Raw genomic sequence first — 20,516 nt, 5'->3', positions numbered from 1 at the left:
TGGACAAGCTACTTCATGACAAGGATTCAGTTCCGTTAGCCTAGCTTAGAGAGTGTTCTGGCACTTTTGTGAGTGTTCGCAGACCGTGCATGTCCAGGCACTTAGAGTAGATGCATATCCTCTAGTTGCACACAGCATGATCATCAAATTACCATTAGAACCCATCAAGAGCATTTTTACAATGCATAGCCATTTTTCACTTATTATTATTAAGTGACTTTTGTTGGGAAACTGGGTAGGGCAATTTGGCAAGCAAGTATATAAGGAAAACCAACGTTAGCACTTTCTGGCAGAAGAGACAGCAGGGACCCAATATCCGAAGTGCACCTTCTCATCAAGAACCCCCCCCCCCCCCCCCCCCCCCCCCCCCGGCAGATACCATAGCGTTTTTGCTTCAAGACTCAGCCCTGGCGTTTTGCAATTGCAGATCAGCCCTGGCCATAGCAAGTTTCCACATCAGATCACTAACGTTTTTGCATCAAACATAGATTCAGCCCTAGCGTTTTGGATCAGCAGAACAACATAGCGTTTTGCAGATTCCCGACGACAGAACCTTCAGTTGCACCAGCGTTTCAGTTTCCTCGCAGATCTCACCTTCCCGTAGCAGATCCTCGCCACGCGGTTAGATCAGCCGAAGTTTGCAGATTCAGCCCGGAAAATGCAGATTTCAGCATCTGCGTTTTCAGTGCGTCGTCGTCGCATCGTCGTCATCGCCGTCGTCCCCGACATAAGAGTCAAAATTCAGTAAATACAAGATTTGCAAATTTCAGCCCTTAGCGTTTTTAGATTTCAGCGACCTTTGGAGAAGGGTTTGACAACATTCTGGTGTTGTATTCTTCTCTCTCTATCTCTCAGTCTCAGCACCTTTACTCACAGTGTATATCCACTTTGTTTGTGATCATTTGCACTCTCTCACTAAAGAAACGGAAGGCTCTTCCTTCTGAGGGACATGAAGCCACAACGAAGATTTCCTCAACATTTGACAACTCCTCAATGACCACACTAGAGGATACATTTGCATTTTCAGCATCCTTGCCTGCTGATTTTTCCCCTTTCTTCTCATCTGTCTTCTTCTTCTCTTGCGCTTCCTTCTTCCTATCCTGTTCTTTCTTGAAATACCTGCAGTCGGGTTTCTTGTGACCCTTTCTGCCACATTGATAGCATGTGACATCGATATCCTTTGTCTTGCTCTTACTTCTATTTTGAGTCTTGTTATCCGCATCACGCTTTTGATTTCTACCTCTTGCATTGTAGGCAAAGTTGCCACCTTCCCCAATAGACTTGCATCTAATCTCTTCATCGAGAATAGACCCTCTCACACCGTTATACATGAGGTTGAGATTGTTACTCAGGGAGACAACCAATGTCTCCCAAGTATCTGACAATGTCATAAGCAAGAAAATAGCTTTCAGCTTATCATCAAGTTGTTGAAGCCCACTGTCCTGCAACTAACTCAACACACCTATAAAAGCACTCAAATGCTTAGAAGCTGACTTCGAGTCATCAAGCTGCATATTCACTAACTTTCGCATCAAATGCACCTGGTTCACAGGCGTGGTGTTCTCATAATTGGACTTTAGCTTTTGCCATATAGCATAAGCAGTGTCCAAACGCTTGATGTCTGTCAAAATGTCATCATTGATAGCCATTTTGATGTAGGCCATGGCCTTCTTATTCAACCTGGCCGACTCAAAGTCAAACAAACCTTGCGGCTTATTCTCTTCCAATGCATCTTGACAATCCTTTAAGAAAAGGATACCTTGCATGCGTTCCTACCAAAGGTCGAAACCTTGACCATCAAACCGTTTGATTTCCATCAAACTTTTAGTGTCACATACAGAAGAGGTAGCAGCCATCTTAACTCAACCACAAGTGTGTATACAAGATAGATGCAATAGGCTGAAAATTTCAGCAAATAGGAGCAACCACAAGACTTTGCATACAAAAGACCACAGTTTCTTTACATGAAAGAGTCCAGATCTGAATTTTCAGCTGAATATAGGCTTTAAATCACCTCTTCTCAGTTTTTCACTCAAATCCTCGCACTAAACATCAATACATGTGATCCCATCAATTTGGTACACTCAGTATTGCTGTTATAACCTGTAAATCACCTGTTTTCACCTAAAAACGGGCTGTTTTGGCGGTTTCGGCGACCTTCTAGACCTCGGAAGCAAGACGCTTCGCGATGGAAGTGAAAATCGTCGCGGGAAAGCAATATAGTTTGCTGCCCAGCAGCCTGCGCAGGTCTTGTTTCGGACCCTAGGGCTCTGATACCAATTGAAAGCGCGAAGGAGAGGCTACCGGGCGATGCACAACGTGGAAGAGTGCAGGTTTGGGCCAGGTGGAGCCATGCGTGAGTGCAGGAAACCTATAACGCTAGAGATCGAAAGGGGGAGGGGAAGAGAGAGAGAGAGAGAGAGAGAGAGAGAGAGAGAGAGAGAGACAGAGAGAGAGAGAAATGAAAATGAAATGAAATGTTATATTAACGTCTTCAAAAGGCCAAAGTGACCTATGAGACCAGAAAGTTACAATGTGGTGGATCTGATACAAAGTCAAAGTAACAAAAAATGACAAAATAAAATACTATGGAATCCTAAACTGCTAGGCGTGAGCTAAACAGCTAGGTGGGATAGCTCAATCACAAAAGATCCAACATCGGTCTCGCTGGCGGATCTCATCAATCTCCTCCATGGTCAATAGCCTGACTGGGCGTCGTGCATGTCGGGCCAAAGTGATCCGAATCCTCTGATGCAACCTCCGTCGATGCTATGTAGTCCTCCGTAGTCGTGGGCGTCTGGATCTCCCTAGCTCGGTCGCTCGGTCACTCGATGTGCCTCTGGTGTGAGGCGACGAGCTCTCCTGTGGTAGTAGCTCCTTCGGGTGTCCAATGTCTGCTCTAAAGAAGTCTATGATTCCGTCTCTGAGACTGGCTGGCCTCTCCCCTCATCAGGCTCTCTCTGTGTCTGCGCAGCTCGAGCAAAAACAGACCCAAGCATCTCTAATCCTCATATCGCATGACTCTAGAGAGTGGTCCAAAGCCCTCTCTGAACAAGCAGTGGAAGCAGCCACGTATCTGGTAGTAGACGGGGCAATGGCATGTGTAGTGCAACTCTGTCTCAGGTTCCATGTCACACAGGAGGCATATCCTGGCCTCTGTCGGTACTCCACTATATCTCCCAGTCTCGATCTGCATTTGGTGTGAAGATGTGCATATCTGGCCAATAGCACATCGTATCCAATGAGACAAGTGGGTATCCATGTATCTGGGCCTCGTCACAAAACCATCCTCCGTAAGCTGGAGAAGATGCTCTCTCTAGAAAACCATCTTCGTGCCCAACTCATGTGCTGGCTGTATCCATGTCCTCCTGGTGTCTAGATGAGTCAGGTCTTGGCGGATGCGCCTGGTGATCTCGGACTGAGTAAGAGTCAAAGAGGGTGCATCCGCATCCAGTGAGTACTAGAAGGGGGGCAATCTGTCTATGTTGAATCCATGCGCCCGAAACCATGATGTCATCTCCCCATACCAGCATGTTGTATCTCCCTACATGGCTAACTGTCGAGAGGACTCAAGTGCAAGGCGGGCATATCTGTCTCTGGGAAGTTCCCACATGCGATGTATGAAGGAGACGGATCTGGTGAGCGCCTCCACCACTAGTGGGGGGACAGCTAGCTCTGCCCGGATAATGGCACGTGGTACAGAAGCCTTGCCTCTAATGAGCCGCGAGATCATAGAGACTAGTGGCTTCTCCACGTCCCTCTATCCATCAGCACGACATGTCCTCCCGTGATGGTCCAATGAAGGTCCCTAGATCTCAGCTCCATAGAGCAATGGAGAAGCCACCAAATTGTCAAAGAGCCAGAGCTTCGTCCGAGGCTCTTGAAACTGAACATGTGAGCACATCCTCTCCAATCTACCCAATGCTGCATGGGCTCTGGTCAGTCTAGTCTCTGCTGCTCTCCTCAATGAAAATGCTGGTCCACTGAAAACCACTCCAAGATAAGTGTAAGCATCTGTTTACTCCACCGTCTCCTGGCCATCCTGATCCACTGTGCGGTGGTATTAAATACCATGACCTTGGTTTTACCAAGGTTGATAGACAAACCACTTTCATGGGTGAACCTATGCAAAGCATCCAAGTGACGTTGCAGCATTCAAGTGACGTTGCATCCCCTCAGGAGAGTCGGAGATCAACACAATATCATAGCATATAACAATAGTGGAATCCATGTCCCTACCAGTTGTGCACCTCTATCACCATCTCGCTCAATGTAGTCAGAAAACTCATCCACATACATACCGAATAAGGTAGGAGAGAGCGGGCAACCCTTCTTCACCCCAATAGTGGAGTGAACCGTTGTAGATAGGCCCTCTGACGTGCGTACATGCCCCACTACTGACCTATATAATGCCATGACCCCCCAAATGAGCTCTGTGGGTACTAATCTGCGCATCAATCTAGCTATGGATACTGTCTCAAATACTTTGCGGAAGTCCACAAAGCTATAATAGATCCGTCTCCCATGTGATCTGCCCTCATCAATGATGGCTCTGAGTGTCAAGATATGGTCAAGAGTAGAAAAACCTCTCCTGAACCCTGTCTGCCCGGCTGCGCGTATCCTCTCTCTCTCTCTCTCTCTCTCTCTCTCTCTCTCTCTCTCTCTCTCTCTCTCTCTCTCTCTCTCTCTCTCTCTCTCTCTCTCTCTCTCTCTCTCTCTCTCTCTCTCTCTCTCTCTCTCTCTCTCTCTCTCTCTCTCTCTCTCTCTCTCTCTCTCTCTCTCTCTCTCTCTCTCTCTCTCTCTCTCTCTCTCTCTCTCTCTCTCTCTCTCTCTCTCTCTCTCTCTCTCTCTCTCTGCCCATCTGCTCAGTTGCTGCTCAAGGATGGATACATACAACTGTGTCAATGTGTGTCCGATCATGATGGTGCGATAATTCCCAAGCTCCATAGGGTCTCCTGACTTGAAGGTAGGTACAATAGTAGATAGGCTCCAAAAATCAAGCAAGCCCTCACACATGGCACGGATAAACATAACTGCTAGAAGCTCTGCTATGCATGAAGTGCTCGGCCACTAAGCCCTCATGATCATCTGCTCTCCAAGTCCTCATCCTGTCAATGGCCTTCCTCACCATCTCAACGGAGAAGAAAGCACATGTGTGGGGGCATGGATCGGGGGGGTCAGGAAGGGGCGGCTGTCCAAGAACTGTGTATAGAGATGATGCGTACTAGCCCCACGCCTCTATAGAGGTAATGGCGGGGGGGAGCGGGGGGTGCTCATGAAAGAGCCGCCATGCCTCACGTGAGGCCAAACTCAAGAATAGCTGGTATAGGTCCTGCTCTAGGCGAGCCAAAAATGCCTTGTTCTTCCGCCGCACTAGGCGCCGGAAGTAAATCTATGACTGTCTGTGAGTGATGTCCCCTAAAAGCACCTGCCTCTGAAGTCTATCTCTAGTCTCGCGACATTCCTCATCATACCGGCTGTTCTGGGGCATGCTCCCAGAACGGCGCCTCTACTCAGGCTAGGTGTGTGGGTATGCCTCTGTTGCTGCATCATGCAATGTCTTCGTCAGGATAGTAGTAAGCTCCTCCAGAGGTCGCCTTGGCTCTTCTGTACACAGGCGTCTGTAGATCCCATCTATGTATACACGGTCTGTCTCCCACGTGAAGGTGTAGCGAGTAGGGGCTGCTGCCTGTGGCATGTGTGCTACACTAAACTGGAAAGAGATGGTCAACGACACGAGCATGATCCACTACCACACCAACAGGTCTGGGTCTCCAACCGTGAGATCCTGGATACTAGAGATGAGCAACTGTGCCATGACATAATCCACTGTGCTGGCTCCATGTCTGTGTGGAAAGCATGTAAAACCCCCCACATTGGGAAATCTCTATAGGCCATTCAAGATGAAAAATCCATGTGCAGTCCCCATGTCTATCAAGTGTCGTCCATACTCAGTATGTTCCCCATCCTGTGATAGTCTGGATAGGCCCATCTCTACAACATCCAGCTCTCTCAGCATCTCCTCTGAAGTATCATAAGAAACTGTCTGATGATGGGCAATCCTAGCATTGAAATCCCCTAGAATATATACCTAGATGAATCCAAAAATCCCCTGGAATGATGATGTCACCATCTCTAACGAACTCCCAGATGTCATCATCCAAAATAGAAAAGGGGGACTGTCCTCTGAGTGGTGCATACACTGACATACTCGAGGGGAAGTAGCAAATAGCAATGTAAAGATATCTGTCTGTCTCTGCTCTCAATCTCACCCACATGTACCTAGCTTGCTCATCCCTGTGAGCTATATGTATCAATGGCTGCAACTCCTCCCTGAATAACATTGCCACTCCTCTTGAGCCCTGCCCTCTGTGCTCTGATCGTGTCTTCTGTCTACAGGCGGTCTCCCATCTGTATCCACTACACGCGGTCTCCCAAGGGCCTGATGTGTCTCAGAGTAGAAGATGATGTCTCTCCCAACTAAAACTTTCCTCAAAAGCACCCACATCAAGACGCATAGATCCATTACAATTCCAGGTAGCAACTTTGAGTGTGGTCCCATAGGTCTCACACCGTCATGTGGAGCATGGCTCCAATATCACAACTCTTCCATCTCGATAAAAAGCAATCTTACCTTTTTCCCTTGCCGCTCTAATGTCAAGCATTACCTCCTGCATGTGAGCGATATGTGAGAGGGTAAGATCATCCCCGAGAAAGATGCCCGTTTTCTTAAGAGTTGGTCTCTTCTTCAAAAAGTCCTCCTTCGCTTCCATGGAGGAAAAACGGAGGATGAGAGCCCTTTCTTTCGAGGTTTCCCCCTTGCTCTTATTTTTCTTGTTGCCCACTCTCCAAGCTCTTAAGTGCATCGGCTCATGAACCCCCATCAAAGCCATGAGTTATTTTACCTCTTCGTCCACATTATCTTTGTCTTTAAGGCCGCAAATTCTCACATGTAGAGAGCGCAGGCGCCTTCTTTGCTCCTCTGCTATGTCGGGTTAATTATGGTGGGGGTGTGGACGACGTTGTTTCCTTGCTTTTCCCTTTCTTGGCAACCTCAATCCATTTCTCCGCCTCATCTGCCTTTTGTTGAGTCTTTGTAATAACGTCCACCCAAGAGATCGTCATTTCTTTGTGCTGCTCTTCCCCCTCTTTGATGGCTCGCACTTGCTCTTTTATCGTGTTGAGCTCTTCTATTACTCAAGGTTGCAATTCTCATTCTTCAAGTGTATTTCGTGATCCTGCCTCAGCGAGCTCCCTCTTGAGTGACGCAATCTCTTCATCTTGGGCCGTCATACGATCTCCCAATGTAGTTATCTTGCTTTCTTGGGCCAAGACGCATACATCAAGCATTTTTATTGTGCCCAATAAGTTGCGGTTGATCTTGTCAATGGCTTCGGTCATTTCTTCTTTGCACTTTTGAACTACATTCTCTAAGGGGTTGAGCATATCATTCTGTTTCCTCATGCTTGATCATCGTAAAAAACGAGGAAGATTTGCGACGATAGTAGGAGACCACACTACACGCACCACATTATGCATACATGTTCTCCCACTTTAAGCATACACGGCATATATTTGCACTTCCTGCAGTTTCTGCAAGTCAAGACAGAGTCTCGCTTTCTGCAATTGCCAGTTCTACAATTTCGGTGAATTTTGCATTTTCGAAATTTTTGAATTTTTGAATTTTCTGTAACTTCTGCTTGTAATTTCTTTTTCTTTTGTTTTTCTGCAGGGTTATGTCTTACACATTCGTCTACAGCTCTGCCATGTGCCAATGACTGTAGATTTTTTGCGCCCTGTTGCCCCTGTAATAATTTGTTCTGCTGCGATAGCCCAGTCAGCACTGTTGGACAGCGAGCAATCTCTAATGGCCCTTCGCAACCTGCGAATCTTAGGAGCCCTGCACAGTTGGTCCCCTGCAGGTTACGCGCGAAAAGAGAGGGGGACAGGTGACACGATAGGCAGCTACAGCTTACGCGCTTCGCGATGGGAGGGGGTTACGCGATGGGCGGTTGCAGGTTATGCGATGGACGGCTGCAGGTTACGCGATTTATTTTTCTCTTGATTACGCGATGGGGGACAGGTTACGCGATTTATTTAACGCGATGGGCGGCTGCAGGTTACGCGATGGGGGATTTGGGGGGGGTTTTGAGAGAGAGAGAGAGAGAGAGAGAGAGAGAGAGAGAGAGAGCTCGTACATTTTTTGGGGAAACCCACTTATATGGTTTTGTGGCCTTCCCACTTTTATTATAAGTGACTTTAAAAAATGTGTCCAGGTTCACATTGAACCTGGACAAACTATAAAAATGTACATAAAGGGGGTCATTTAGGCCTTTAACCCAACACAAATCAGCCCCTTGGTGTCCATACGCAATCCCACATCGAGACGGAACCAAAGATGCATCAAATCAACCCCGGAGGTGCCTCGTCTTCAGGAGTTACCGAGGTGATTGTCGTCGTTCGAGTCAATAGAGTTTGCACTTGAAGTATTGCATTGTGTGTACATTTCATTTGCACAATCTAAAGCAAATACCACATCGGCAACGCTATGGGGGGCACTTGATAGGGTTGGTTGGGACCCCATCGGGTGTCGCTCTCTTCTTCTCTCTGTCTCTCTCCCTCTACACATCTCTATTGCATTCTCTCATTCCCTCTCTTCGAGGAAGGTAAAAGGAACCATCATTCAAGCAAAAAGGAATCACAACGCAAGGAAAGAAAGAAAGAATTTGTGGCAGTGTAAAACTAGATCTTCACCATTTCAATTCCGTTGCACCTGACAAACAAAGCCTCCAAGGTCGTAAGAGTCGAAGACTGCCATCATGGTTGCTTTCCAGAATCATTCAATTGCCGATCCGAGAGAAAGGTAGGGAGGGTAGGTATCTTGATTGGTTGATCGCCTACGCCAGAGCAGAACTGGAATCTGGGACCAATCTCCCTACTCCTCGTTGATGGGTGGTTCTCCACCACTGCCGATCTCATCCCCATGATGTACTTGGTTATCACAGACCGAATTCGTGTCATAATTATCACTCCTCTCCATGGTGTTGGAGAGCTTGGGCATGTGACGAGGCCAGGTCGAGATAGAAGAGAGAAAATCTGCAAATCTGTCCACTACAACTGAAATCAGCAGAAAAAACACCAAACCATCACTTTTCGTCGCGGAAATTCAACACCAAAAACTCGCACAAATCACCAATCCGATTCGAGAGCACGCGATACCATGTCAAAGGTGCACCAGAGAAGAGTGAATCTGGATCCACTAGCCGCCTCGAAAGTTGATTTCCAGCCCAACTAACCGTGCTAGCTTGCTTTTCTTCCGAGAGTGCTCGTTGGTTTTCATTATCTCACTGACCTTCTCATCAAGAGCTTCGTCAAACTCTTCTTGCGCGTACAGTTTCTAGTTTTCTACACCCTGCTTTGCTTTGGTCTTCATTGCCGACTTGATAGAAAAGTCGATGACCTCCTATCCTCTAGTGTGAACCTCATCAAGTGGAAGATTCTTCATCGGTCCTTGGAGTACTTGATCATTCGTTTCGCACAGATATCAACCTGAAGTTGACACTTGTACTCCGCTTTGTCAAGATCCCCGTCGAAAACTTCTTGTTGTCCTATTCCGATTCCTCAAAAGAATATTTGCTGAACTTCCGTTGGTTCTTTCCGTTTCTCCAATGGGAATTGAGTGCCCTTCATCCTCGAGCAAATGTGTAGTCAGTGGGATGATGTCCTCTATTGGATTCACTCCTAGAACCAATGTATGCTACCGAAAACGGATTGAATCCTTCATAGGAGAAGAATCGTCTGAGCTCTGATACCACTTTAGCAGGCTTGGGCACCCAAGCGAGGAATCAATAGCAACACACGAACACAAACTGCAACAATTGAACTTGGAGATGAGAGAGAGAGAGAGAGAGAGAGAGGAGTCGACACAGAGGCAGAGTTCCGCTTCCAAAAGCACTCGCCCAGTGGCCTTAAAGACTAGCGCCCCTTTCCGTATTTCTTTCTTTATTGCTTCCTACTATAACACTTGCTAGTAATAACACATGCAAGTAGGTATTAGCAGATCAAAAATTAATAATCATAGTCGATATGTTTATGTTGCCTTTCATCTACATCCATACACCAAATCATGTCTTCAGCACACAAACACATCATGGTCATAAAACCTGTTGACCTTGCTAAACTGCCTAAGTGATGTTTTGTTGCTACTTGGTTGTACACAATCTATACGAATTCATTATAAGATGAGACAAGCTAGATTTTTTTTAATCCTCTCAACAGAAAAAGGGTTTTTTCTATCATGCTTTTTTGTAAAGAGAAATAGACTATTTCAAGGATACTGCCTAGACTTTCTGCATGACATTAGAACTACATCATTAGTCCCTGTTCCACATTTCAAATGCTTTTGTGATTCCAGTCTTTTAATGGCAACATTTACTTCCTACTTCACTGCTCTACCTATAAATGAAGCCCCTCCAGGAAGATAGCTGTGTACCTGAGAAGAAGCTGCAAGGTCTGAACCACTTGGCGAATCTGCCCAGTTGATAGTTGGCGTATTTGTCCCCAGTTTGAAGCCAGGTGCCGATAACATACGCCTTGAATGCTCTGCACATGCATGATTGTAGTACTCAACAAACGCAAACCCACGGTTTTTGTCAGGATTTTGCGGATCCTGAAACCAAAAGACAATCGTCAAAACATCAACACAGACACATTTCCACAGAGATTTGTTCGAAACATCAAAAAAAGTATTTACACCTTGCCTTGGAAAGTAGTTTGCATACATAAAAGACCCCTAGAATGCCAAATACGGTTTGGAACAAAAGAAGGAAAAGCAAAAAGTATGGGTGCACACACTCCTGCCTCTTACTATAGAAAATGTCCAACCACCAAAAAAATGGTTAAAACATGAACGGGTTATGGAGCAAAGCTATAAGCATAAAAAAGGGAGAGTTCAGTAAATACAGGTAAACAGCAGCAGTTTTGTAGAAAGACACTTTAGAACCCATAGACTTAAAACAGGATGAAAGAGACAAGGGTACAAGCATTGAAACTATGCTTGACTGGGAAAACTGTGTGCATATGAGGATTTGACTCTCGCTACCCTACCAAAAAATTATACACGATCGCATTAAATGTATCTCATACGCCAGGGATATTTCAGAGGGACTTCCACCGCATTCTTTCTCAAGGGATTGTAAAAGTCTTCTTTAGGTAAAGGGCACTAATCACCTCAGGAGTATTTCTTTCTCTAGATTATCGAACTTGCAAAATTATGAGCTGAGACTCTTGACAAAGACGAATTAATTGGAGAGCAAGTCACAAACCACTTATTTGCATCAAAAAGTTGGAAGCAAACATCTGAGGAACAAGATCTGAACCTTGCAGCAAGGTTGGCACACGACCAGATCTTTGACCGCTACCACCTCCATTCCCTTTTCCTTTCAACATGTGGGAAAGATGATTAAGCCTGCAGGGGCGTTCAGCTGCTTTCCAAGGTGTTCTTGAATGGCTACTGTCTGGCCTCTAGTATTGCAATTATGATTCAGATGCTTGGGATTTCTAAAGGATAGACTTATGAAGGAATTGAAGCAAACATTGAAAGAAAGAGGGTGTTGAGCTTAAACCAACTGATATTAGGAAGACAAGAATGAACTGAATTGATGAAAATAAGTCACAGAGAAGCTTCTCAAAGAAGATGAAGCCAAGCATTGCAAAGGCATCGAAGGGGCATCAACAATGCTGGGTAAAGATAACGGGTTGAAGAAGGTTTGGAATAAGCAAACAGTGCATGTAAATTTAGGCTTGCTCATATCGCAAAAAGAACGGATAAACCATGTGCAAAAACACCAAGTTTGAAGCGCTAAATGTCTTTGTGGGAAACATTTTTGAAGTAGCAGTCTCGTAGCACCGATGAAGCTGTGAGAAAAGAGAAAGGGACATTAAGGTTAATATCTGAGGATCCAGTACAGCATTTACCTTGGACTGTTAGTCTATAGATCACTGCAGCAACACATTACCAAACAAACTCCACAAACTGACAATACATGACATCATTTCCTGTTATACTACACCAAGGAAGAAAAAGTACTTCCACCTTTTCACATGTGAATTCCAAAGCAAACAACCTTATCAAAGCAGGAGCGCCACCATAAGACAGGCATAAAACATAAACAGTCTTACAATCCTCAGTAACAGCATATCTGAAGTATTCGAAAGGACAACTTCATGGAGGTCAGAAAAAAGTGACCCATTTGCTATTTTCTATCTAACCATATGCATCACAACTCTAGTCAAGAGAATAAATAGATACAGCCCATAATGGGCTTTCTTGGGCATGATGCTAAACTAGAGAAAGGTTAAAATACAAACGCATCCTTAAAACTAGCTTTACATGGTGTTGATGTCACTGAGAAATAGTATTGCAGCACTGAACGCTAGTTTGGTACCAAAACAAGACACTTAAGTGATCTTTTTTCAACGTTTTGAATAAAATGTCAAGTCAATCTTAAGAGGAATCTCTAAAATTCCTTTTTTGGGCCTTTTATTGATAGTCATAGAGTTTTAAAAATTAACAAAACAAGACAGTAAAGCGTTCTAAATTCAAGGTTTTGAAGAAAATATCGTGTCAATTTTAAAAATCTCTAAAATTCTTTTTTAGGACCTTGCAGGGCCCATGCCACGTGACGTAAGGAGAGGAGGAGTGGAGGCCAAGGCAAAGAAAGAAAAAGAGGGAGGCCCTAGCCTAGGGAGAGAGAAGGGACCCTTCTCTCTCTCTCTCTCTCTCTCTCTCTCTCTCTCTCTCTCTCTCTCTCCACCCACGCTAGGGCCTCCCTCTTACCATCCCACCCATACCCATTGGGGCGGACACCACTTACATTTCTTTCTCATTGGATAGCATACCCCAACCACACACATTAGCCACCCACACACACCATTATCTACTTCACACATGCTCTCTCTCTCAGATATATACTCATTGGCATGTTTATAGAGGCAAATACCAGCTTGATCCATATGCACCTATCAACACACTTACTGCACAACTCTCATCTGTCCTACATGACTCAGCACTCACCAGCTTCCCACATCACACACACACACACACACTCGTAGCACCACTAGATCTGGGACCAATGACCATGCCCCAGAACAGATGGTATAATGACGAGGGCAGAGAGCTATACAAATGTCTACACGCGCAGCAGGCCACAGGCGAGATCACAAAGAGGGAGGCTTGCAAACAGATGAGGACCCTCACCTGTCGTAAAAAGCGGGAGTTCGAGGAGGCACAGGAGCTAGATCTTTACCACCTCCTTATGAGCCAAGATTTAGCAGTAGCCTCGCGGCGGGCACCCATTACAAGAACTGTCACGATTGTGACTATGCTACAGTATTACATCTACTCCTAGTTGCAGATATGCAAAGAGAGCTATACAAATGTCTACACATGCAGCACGCCACGGGCGAGATCACAGAAAGGGAGGCTTGCAAACAGATGAGGACCCTCACCTGCCGTAAAAAGCGGGAGTTCAAGGAGGCACAGGAGCTAGATCTTTACCACCTCCTTATGAGCCAAGATTTAGCAGTAGCCTGGCGACGGCCGCCCATTACAGGAACTGTCATGATTGTGACTATGCTACAGTTTTACATCTACTCCTAGTTGCAGATACGCAAAGTGCCATGCCAAGGAATGTCACGATTGTGACTATGTTACAATATTACATCTACTCCTAGTTGCAAATACACAAAGTGCCATGCCAAGGAGAATGCCTACGCTTGGATGGTCACGACCCTTTGCTCAAGAGACATACCTCTTCGTCAAAAGCCACACTCCTTCGACGACCGGTCACACCCCTTCGCTATACAGTTGCTACTCTTCGTCCAATGGTGGAGCTCTTCGCCGAAAGGATGTGTCTTTACGTCTAAAGTCGCGTCTCTTCACCATGAGACTTGTCTTTTCATTTGTGTCTCTTCGTTTCTATATAAGGACCCTATTGTACTCAGTTTTCATTCATTCATTCAATCAATCAAACACACATTCAGTCTCTGGAGTCTCAGTTTGATCTTGAGTATGAAGTTTTAAGTCTTAATTATAGGATTAGCACCACTAATCCTTACAATGGTATCAGAGCAAATATTTTTTTCGGGACCCGAAGGTTGTGAGCCTCTCACCCTCGCCGCTACCCTCTCCCCCCCTCTTCCGGCGTTGTATGGAAGCAAAAGAAAGGTGGTACACACACCCAAACAAGCATGAGGTAACTTAAATTTATTATGGTCCAATTATAGAAATAAAAGACAGCAATATGGCTATGTGTAGCGTACCCAATGAATTTTGGAATCCTGCCTCTTAGCGTGCCCTTTCATTGGGATGTACCCCTTCGTTGATGCCCCTTCGCGTAATAAGATATTGAATCAGCAGGCAACCACCAAGGCTCCGAAGATCGCACCCCTCCCCAAACGATGCGTCTTTTCGTAGCTGTCTGTGCCCCTTCACGCGAACAGACGCACAGCACGTATCCTGCCCCCTTTTCTTCCACGCTCACACCCTTCCCCAGGAGGCATGCCCCTTGGTGCTGGCTATTTTTTCTACACTGCTGGGCTAAAGCTTCCGACTGCAGGCTGAATCATCAAACCTCTTTACCGGTTGCTTCATGCCGTGCCCCTTCAGTTCCCAGAGGTTCACACCCCTTACCAAGGATCGCATCCCTTCACAGACACACTGTAGCAAACTTGGACACTCCAAGTCAAGATTCTACCGCGACACAGCAGAGATTCACTTCAAAACAGTTCACAATTCACAATTGATTCGACACGGCCCAGCGAAGTTCCGTGCCTAGAGATGTTGGACCCAAAGACTGGCGTCCCTTTCGATATTTCTTTTTACATTAATCTGTGTTCAAAGTACAAGAGAGTAGGCACACGTTCACTTGCAGACTCTACGTCCAGATGCTCTAAGAAGTGAGGCCTAGCCCACTTATTTATTGATACAAGGGATGCCCAAAAGCACAGCCCCAAAAGCATTAATTAAAAAGCTTCTCACTCAACAACAGAGTGCCCAAAAGCAACCAGCGCTCTTGGCGGAATTCCGTACAGCTTGCCAGCCCTTTTTGCGCTGCAAATTGCGGAGGTACGGTACAACAGCCACGTCAACACCTTCAACGTGAAACCCGGAAATCTGCCACATCAACCTGCTACCGCAATTTACGGGTGTGTCGGGGTCTGTTGCCACCCTAGCCAAGGGCCATGCCACGTCACCCTTTGTGATATACCCCCCTCTCGAAAGCATTGTAATCGCCCTCGATTACGCCTGCCAAACAGACATAGACCATAAATTGTCTTGGCAGATACTAATTGTTAGTACCGACGCACTAGGAACAATACATCTAGCAGATGTACCAATCGACAATCACATCACAGGACATCGCTTGACATCACAGGACATCACATGACAAATCACATTCAACAATCATTCCAATCTCAAACCATGATTAATCGGTAACGTATTTAGCAACCGCATCTAGATCCAGTTGAGACCTCTCATATGCCCGATTGACTAATCCTTCTTGCAATCATGTCTATAAAGATTTATCAGACCGAGATGTTGCAGTCATTTTGCCTATCATTTCCTGCACTCAAACAAGTCAAGTACAAATCAATCAGTATCATTTTCATTATCGGGAATTCCAGTTCATAAAGCCATACAGTAGAATACTGTCAGCTCATTAGTATACAGCATGCAAATGCTGTGTCCGCGCATATAACTAACAGCCAGTTTGAGCCCACCTACTCTCTTGAGAGCCAGCATTCTCTCCTCCTTCCTATTCACTATAGTGCTCCTATTGAGCTGCAGCAGGTATTCACGAGTTTGTTCATAGCCGGCCGTCTTATAGGGCTCCACCGCCAGGCACGAATGTCTCTCGTCCCACTTGTCCCATGCGTGGTAGCAAACTGAGCTACAAAGCCTTTTGAATTTCAGCCATTTAACAGGCGCTGTCTTGTTTAATACAAGTGGACCACCAAGTTCGAGCATTTCCCTTGAAGTAAAATGCAACTCATCCGAATCTTGGAGTGCTTTGAGTAACGCCCTCCAGAGAAAGTTATGTCAAACTGCTGTATGAAAGACAAAGCCTTCGAAGCATCTCTATAACCAGAAAAAGTGTCAAATTTAATTGATTGTCCACCTTCCTTAAACTCTCGGACTTTCTTGCTTTTATCTTCCAGAAAGTCATACTGGTTGACTTTATAAAAATTCTTCTTCTTTGCATAAAAGCTGTTGTCGTCAGAGTCCGAACTATCCGAAGACAAGTCCACTGTAGTACTGTCAACAACTAGGCGAGATTTAGGCTTCTTTGCCTTTTTCTTGCTCTTTCCGAAGCTTCGCTTTTTGCTTCGCTTTTTGCCCTTTCTGTCTTCTTCATTTGAGTCAGAGGAGCTAGAACAACTCTCAAAAGAAGAAGAAGAAGAAGAAGAATTGGGTACTCCTTCAAATCAAACACGCTTCTTCTGCTTTCTTGCCGATGCAAATGTAGACTAACGACCCAAATAACCCGGAAAGTCAGTTCCTTTCTTCTGCTTTTTGTTGTGCTTTTCTGCTTTGTTCTGCGCGTCAAAAAGCTGAGCAATTCGTGCATCAACCACCTCTTCTAATTCTTGCTCTGTATACATCCTTGGAGTAGGAGGTTTCTTCGGTACCAGTTTGAGGGGTGGTGTCACAAAGTGCAAAAACCCTAAAGTCTGCAAAAACCCTAATTCTGAAAACCCTAACCTAAAACCCGCAAACCCTAATTCTACTGCTAGAAACCCTAACCCTAATTGTTGTTGAAACCCTAACCTTAACCCTAACCCTAACCCTAAAAGGCAGCAGAAAAATGCGCAGACATAATGACGTGCAACCGTACGGCAGAATCCCGGATTTTGCGGCGCATTGTACGACAGCTTTCCTGAAATTGCGGAGATATGCTTTCTGCGCTAGATTTGCTTTATTCCACGCAATTTCAAAGAAGAGAGAGAGAGAGAGAGAGAGAGAGAGAGACAGAGAGACAGAGAGAACTCCTTAGCTTTAATTTTAAAGCTCAAGAGAGAGCTTGTGAGAGAAACGAACCTTTGCTAAGCTTTTGGGGCTCTGCTTTTGGGCATCCCTTGTAAATAACTTAGTGACTTGGTTTTCCCACTCTGCAGAGCATCTGGACGCAGTCTGAGAGTGAGACCAACCACTCTTGTAATTTGAACTTTGATTAATACAAAAAGAAATACCGAAAGGGGCGCCAATCGTTGGGGCCAATAACTCTAGGCACAGGGCACGAAATTCCGTCGGGCCAGTGCAAATCTATTGTGAACTGTGAACTGTTTTGAAGTGGTTATTTGGTGCTGTCGCAATTGATTCTTGACTTGGAGTGTCCAAGTTAGTTAAAGTGGTATCAGAGCACGGCCGATTTCTCTTCTACGGAACATCCGATCCCAATTTTTTTTCCGCGGCACCTATGGCTTCACGCAAGGATCAATCGACTCCCTTTGCATCCGGAGATGCGGGAAGGGATCACAACGAAGATTCCGGCAGAAAGTATGGCCCGTCTCGGCCTACTCAGGCGGAGCAACGAGAGAAAGAGCGTCGTCAATTGATCGGCAATGCAACAAAGATGATGCTCAATTTTGCGAAGGACCCAAAATTGGCAAAATATAGGAGCGAGACTTCTTTTCAGGAAGTGCACGAGCAGTGGCAGAAAACCACAATACCACCCCCGAAACGTGCTCTCAAGACACCTTCTGCTCACAAGAAATATTCAGTGAAGGAATTAGAAGAGGTGGTTGATGCACGGATTGCTCAGCTTTTTGACACACAGAACAAAGCTAAAAAGCACGGCAAAAAGCAGAAGAAAGGCACTGACTTCCCGGGTTATTTGGGTCGTCAGTCGACATTTGATAAGGCAAAGAAACAGAAGAAGCGTGTTCAATTTGAAGGAGTAACCAGTTCTTCTTCTTCTTCTTCTTCTTCTTGTTCTTCTAACAGTTCTTCTAGCTCTTCTGACTCAAGCGAAGAAGACAGAAAAGGCAAAAAGCGAAGCAAGAAACAACGCTTCGGAAAGGGTAAGAAAAAGGCAAAGAAGTCTAAATCTTGCCCAGTGAGTGACAGTTCTACAGAGGACTCGTCTACAAACAATTCAGACTCTGACAACTGCAACTTTTATGCGAACAAGAAGAATTTTTATAAAGCCAACCAGTATGACTTTTTGGAAGATAAAAGCAAGAAAGTCCAAGAATTTAAGGAAGGTGGACAGTCAATTAAATTTGACACGTTTTCGGGATATAAAGATGCTTCGAAGGCTTTGTCTTTTATACAACAGTTTGACATCGCTTTCGCGGGAGGACGCTACTCAGAGCACTCCAAGATTCAGAGAGCTGCCTCTTATTTTAAGTGGAATGCTTGAACTTGGTGGTCCACGCTTCTTTAAAACAAGACTGCGCCAATTAAAAGGCTGAAATTTAAGAAGCTTTTTATTTCTTCTTGGCTAACTCAAGAGTATGAATGCGACATACGAGCGGCTTGGAACCATCTTCGGATGACCAAGAGAGATACAGTGGACGATTATTGCGAGAGATTCTGGAGCTCTTTTCTACCCGCCTCTTCATTCAAGAAGATTTCGTTCAGAGAACAAATTGAGCCGTTTACCTTGGGTCTACCTACAGAGATCCGAGATCATTGCTTGAACAGAAGTCAACTTCTATTCACGAGTTGATGAGTCATGCGAAGCGGGGTTTTGCCATTCACTCTGGCAGTTTGACCTATACCCCACCGATGAGGTCATGACACAACGAGCCGAACAGACTTCAGCGAATGAAAGTAGAAAGAGAGAGAGAGCAACCCAGAAAAGAAGGATGCACGACCCACGATTACTCCTCAGGAGAGAGCTCGCTTCATCAAGGAGGGGAAGTACTTTGGATGCAAGGAACATCGACATATCTCCGCGAAGTGGCCTAAAAAGGCACAAAAAGAACAAAATGACAAGGACGACGAAAGGCCTGAGAGTTCAAGAGCAGCTGAGGAACGTGGAAGAAAAGGCAAGATGAAAACAGGACTAGTTCCAGATTGTGTGGGTTACCGATCCCAACCCCATGGACGAGAGTACACAACTTTGCCGAGCTTGGGGCAAAGTGAAAGACCAAGAGGCCCTAATCTTCTTTGATGGAGGAGCAAAGGCCAACTTCATTTCACCAGAATTGGCGGCGCGGCTCGAGATCACTCCCGATCGGATGGGACTACTTGCGGAGGCTGTTCTAGCGGCACCCGGCAGGGACGTAGCCATTACACCTATCATTGGCAAACTTCGGTTGCATTATCAAGGGTATTTGGGGCATGAGGACTTTTTCATAATGCCTTTGGAAGGTTGTGATGTTCTCTTAGGAATTCCCTGGTACCACAAGAACAACGCCGTGGTCGATTATCGAGCAAGGAAAGCGACATTGACTACAGAGAAGGGCAGAACCATTGTACTTGACATTAAACTCAAGGGCAAGTCTATCCCTATTGTATCGGCTTCGGCCATTTTTAAATTAATGAAATCAAGTCTGTTAGTTTACTCAATCTTTATGAAAGAATTGAGTGATAAGGATAGGACAAATATGTCTAAACTTTACAAAGAATGCCAAGATTTTCTCCACTCTCACGCCAACTGCTTCTCAGAGGGCCTACCAGGCGAGTTACCACCTGCTCGTCCTGAAGATCATACCATTGATCTGATACCTAGAAGCACACCACCGAACCGGCCACCTTACCGCGTGAGCCGAGCACAGAATGAAGAGATTATGAACCAAGTGAAAGACCTCTTGGAAAAGGGTCTTGTCCAGCCTAGTACTTCACCGTATTGCTCTCCAATGTTGTTGGTTTTGAAGAAAGACGGATCTTGGAGAATGTGCATCGATTATAGAGCTCTCAACAAAATCACCATCGAGAACAGGTTTCCGATTCCTAGGATCGATGATATACTCGACAGATTCCAGGGATCCTCGTGCTGTAGCAGGATTGATTTGAAGAGTGGATATCATCATATCAAAATCGCACCGGGAGACGTCTACAAGACAGCTTTTCGGACAACTTTTGGGTTATTTGAGTTTTTGGTGATGCCTTTTGGCTTAACCAATTCTCTTGCAACATTTAACCGGATGATGGACAGGATTTTTCGAGAGTACAAGCTATTTGTTGGCACTTTCTTTGACGATATCATTGTTTTCTCCAAGAATGAGGCAGAACACAGAGATCATCTGCTTCAGGTCTTTCAGGCATTACGAGATCACAAGTTAGTGATTAATGCAAAGAAAAGTGAATTTTTCCTACTAGAGATACATTTTTTGGGACACATTGTCTCAGCAGCGGGAGTGCAAATGGATCCGGCCAAGATAGAGACTATCCATGATTGGCCCGATTTGCAGAATGCCCATGAAGTTGGAAGCTTTTTGGGAATGTGTTCGTACTATAGACGGTTCATTCGAACGTTTGCAGAGGTTGCTTCCCCTTTGCATAT

General features: G+C 45.4%; 1 protein-coding gene across 4 annotated transcripts in view; it reads right to left on the bottom strand.

Moving 5' to 3' along the window:
• LOC147448920 (heterogeneous nuclear ribonucleoprotein Q-like) overlaps positions 1-20,516 on the bottom strand; it is a 69,144-nt gene that overhangs the window by 23,585 nt on the left and 25,043 nt on the right. For all 4 annotated transcript variants that reach the window (XM_086521335.1, XM_086521336.1, XM_086521334.1 and 1 more), the window contains one exon: positions 10,493-10,669. In XM_086521335.1, coding sequence (XP_086377461.1) covers positions 10,493-10,669 — 177 coding nt within the window. The remainder of the gene's footprint in view (positions 1-10,492; positions 10,670-20,516) is intronic.

Source organism: Adiantum capillus-veneris, chromosome 10 (assembly GCF_014529385.1).
Source record: "Adiantum capillus-veneris isolate H3 chromosome 10, ASM1452938v2, whole genome shotgun sequence".
NCBI classification, from domain to species: domain Eukaryota; kingdom Viridiplantae; phylum Streptophyta; class Polypodiopsida; order Polypodiales; family Pteridaceae; genus Adiantum; species Adiantum capillus-veneris.
Note: the sequence above shows the minus strand (reverse complement) of the source record. Positions and strands in the feature narration are given on the sequence as shown.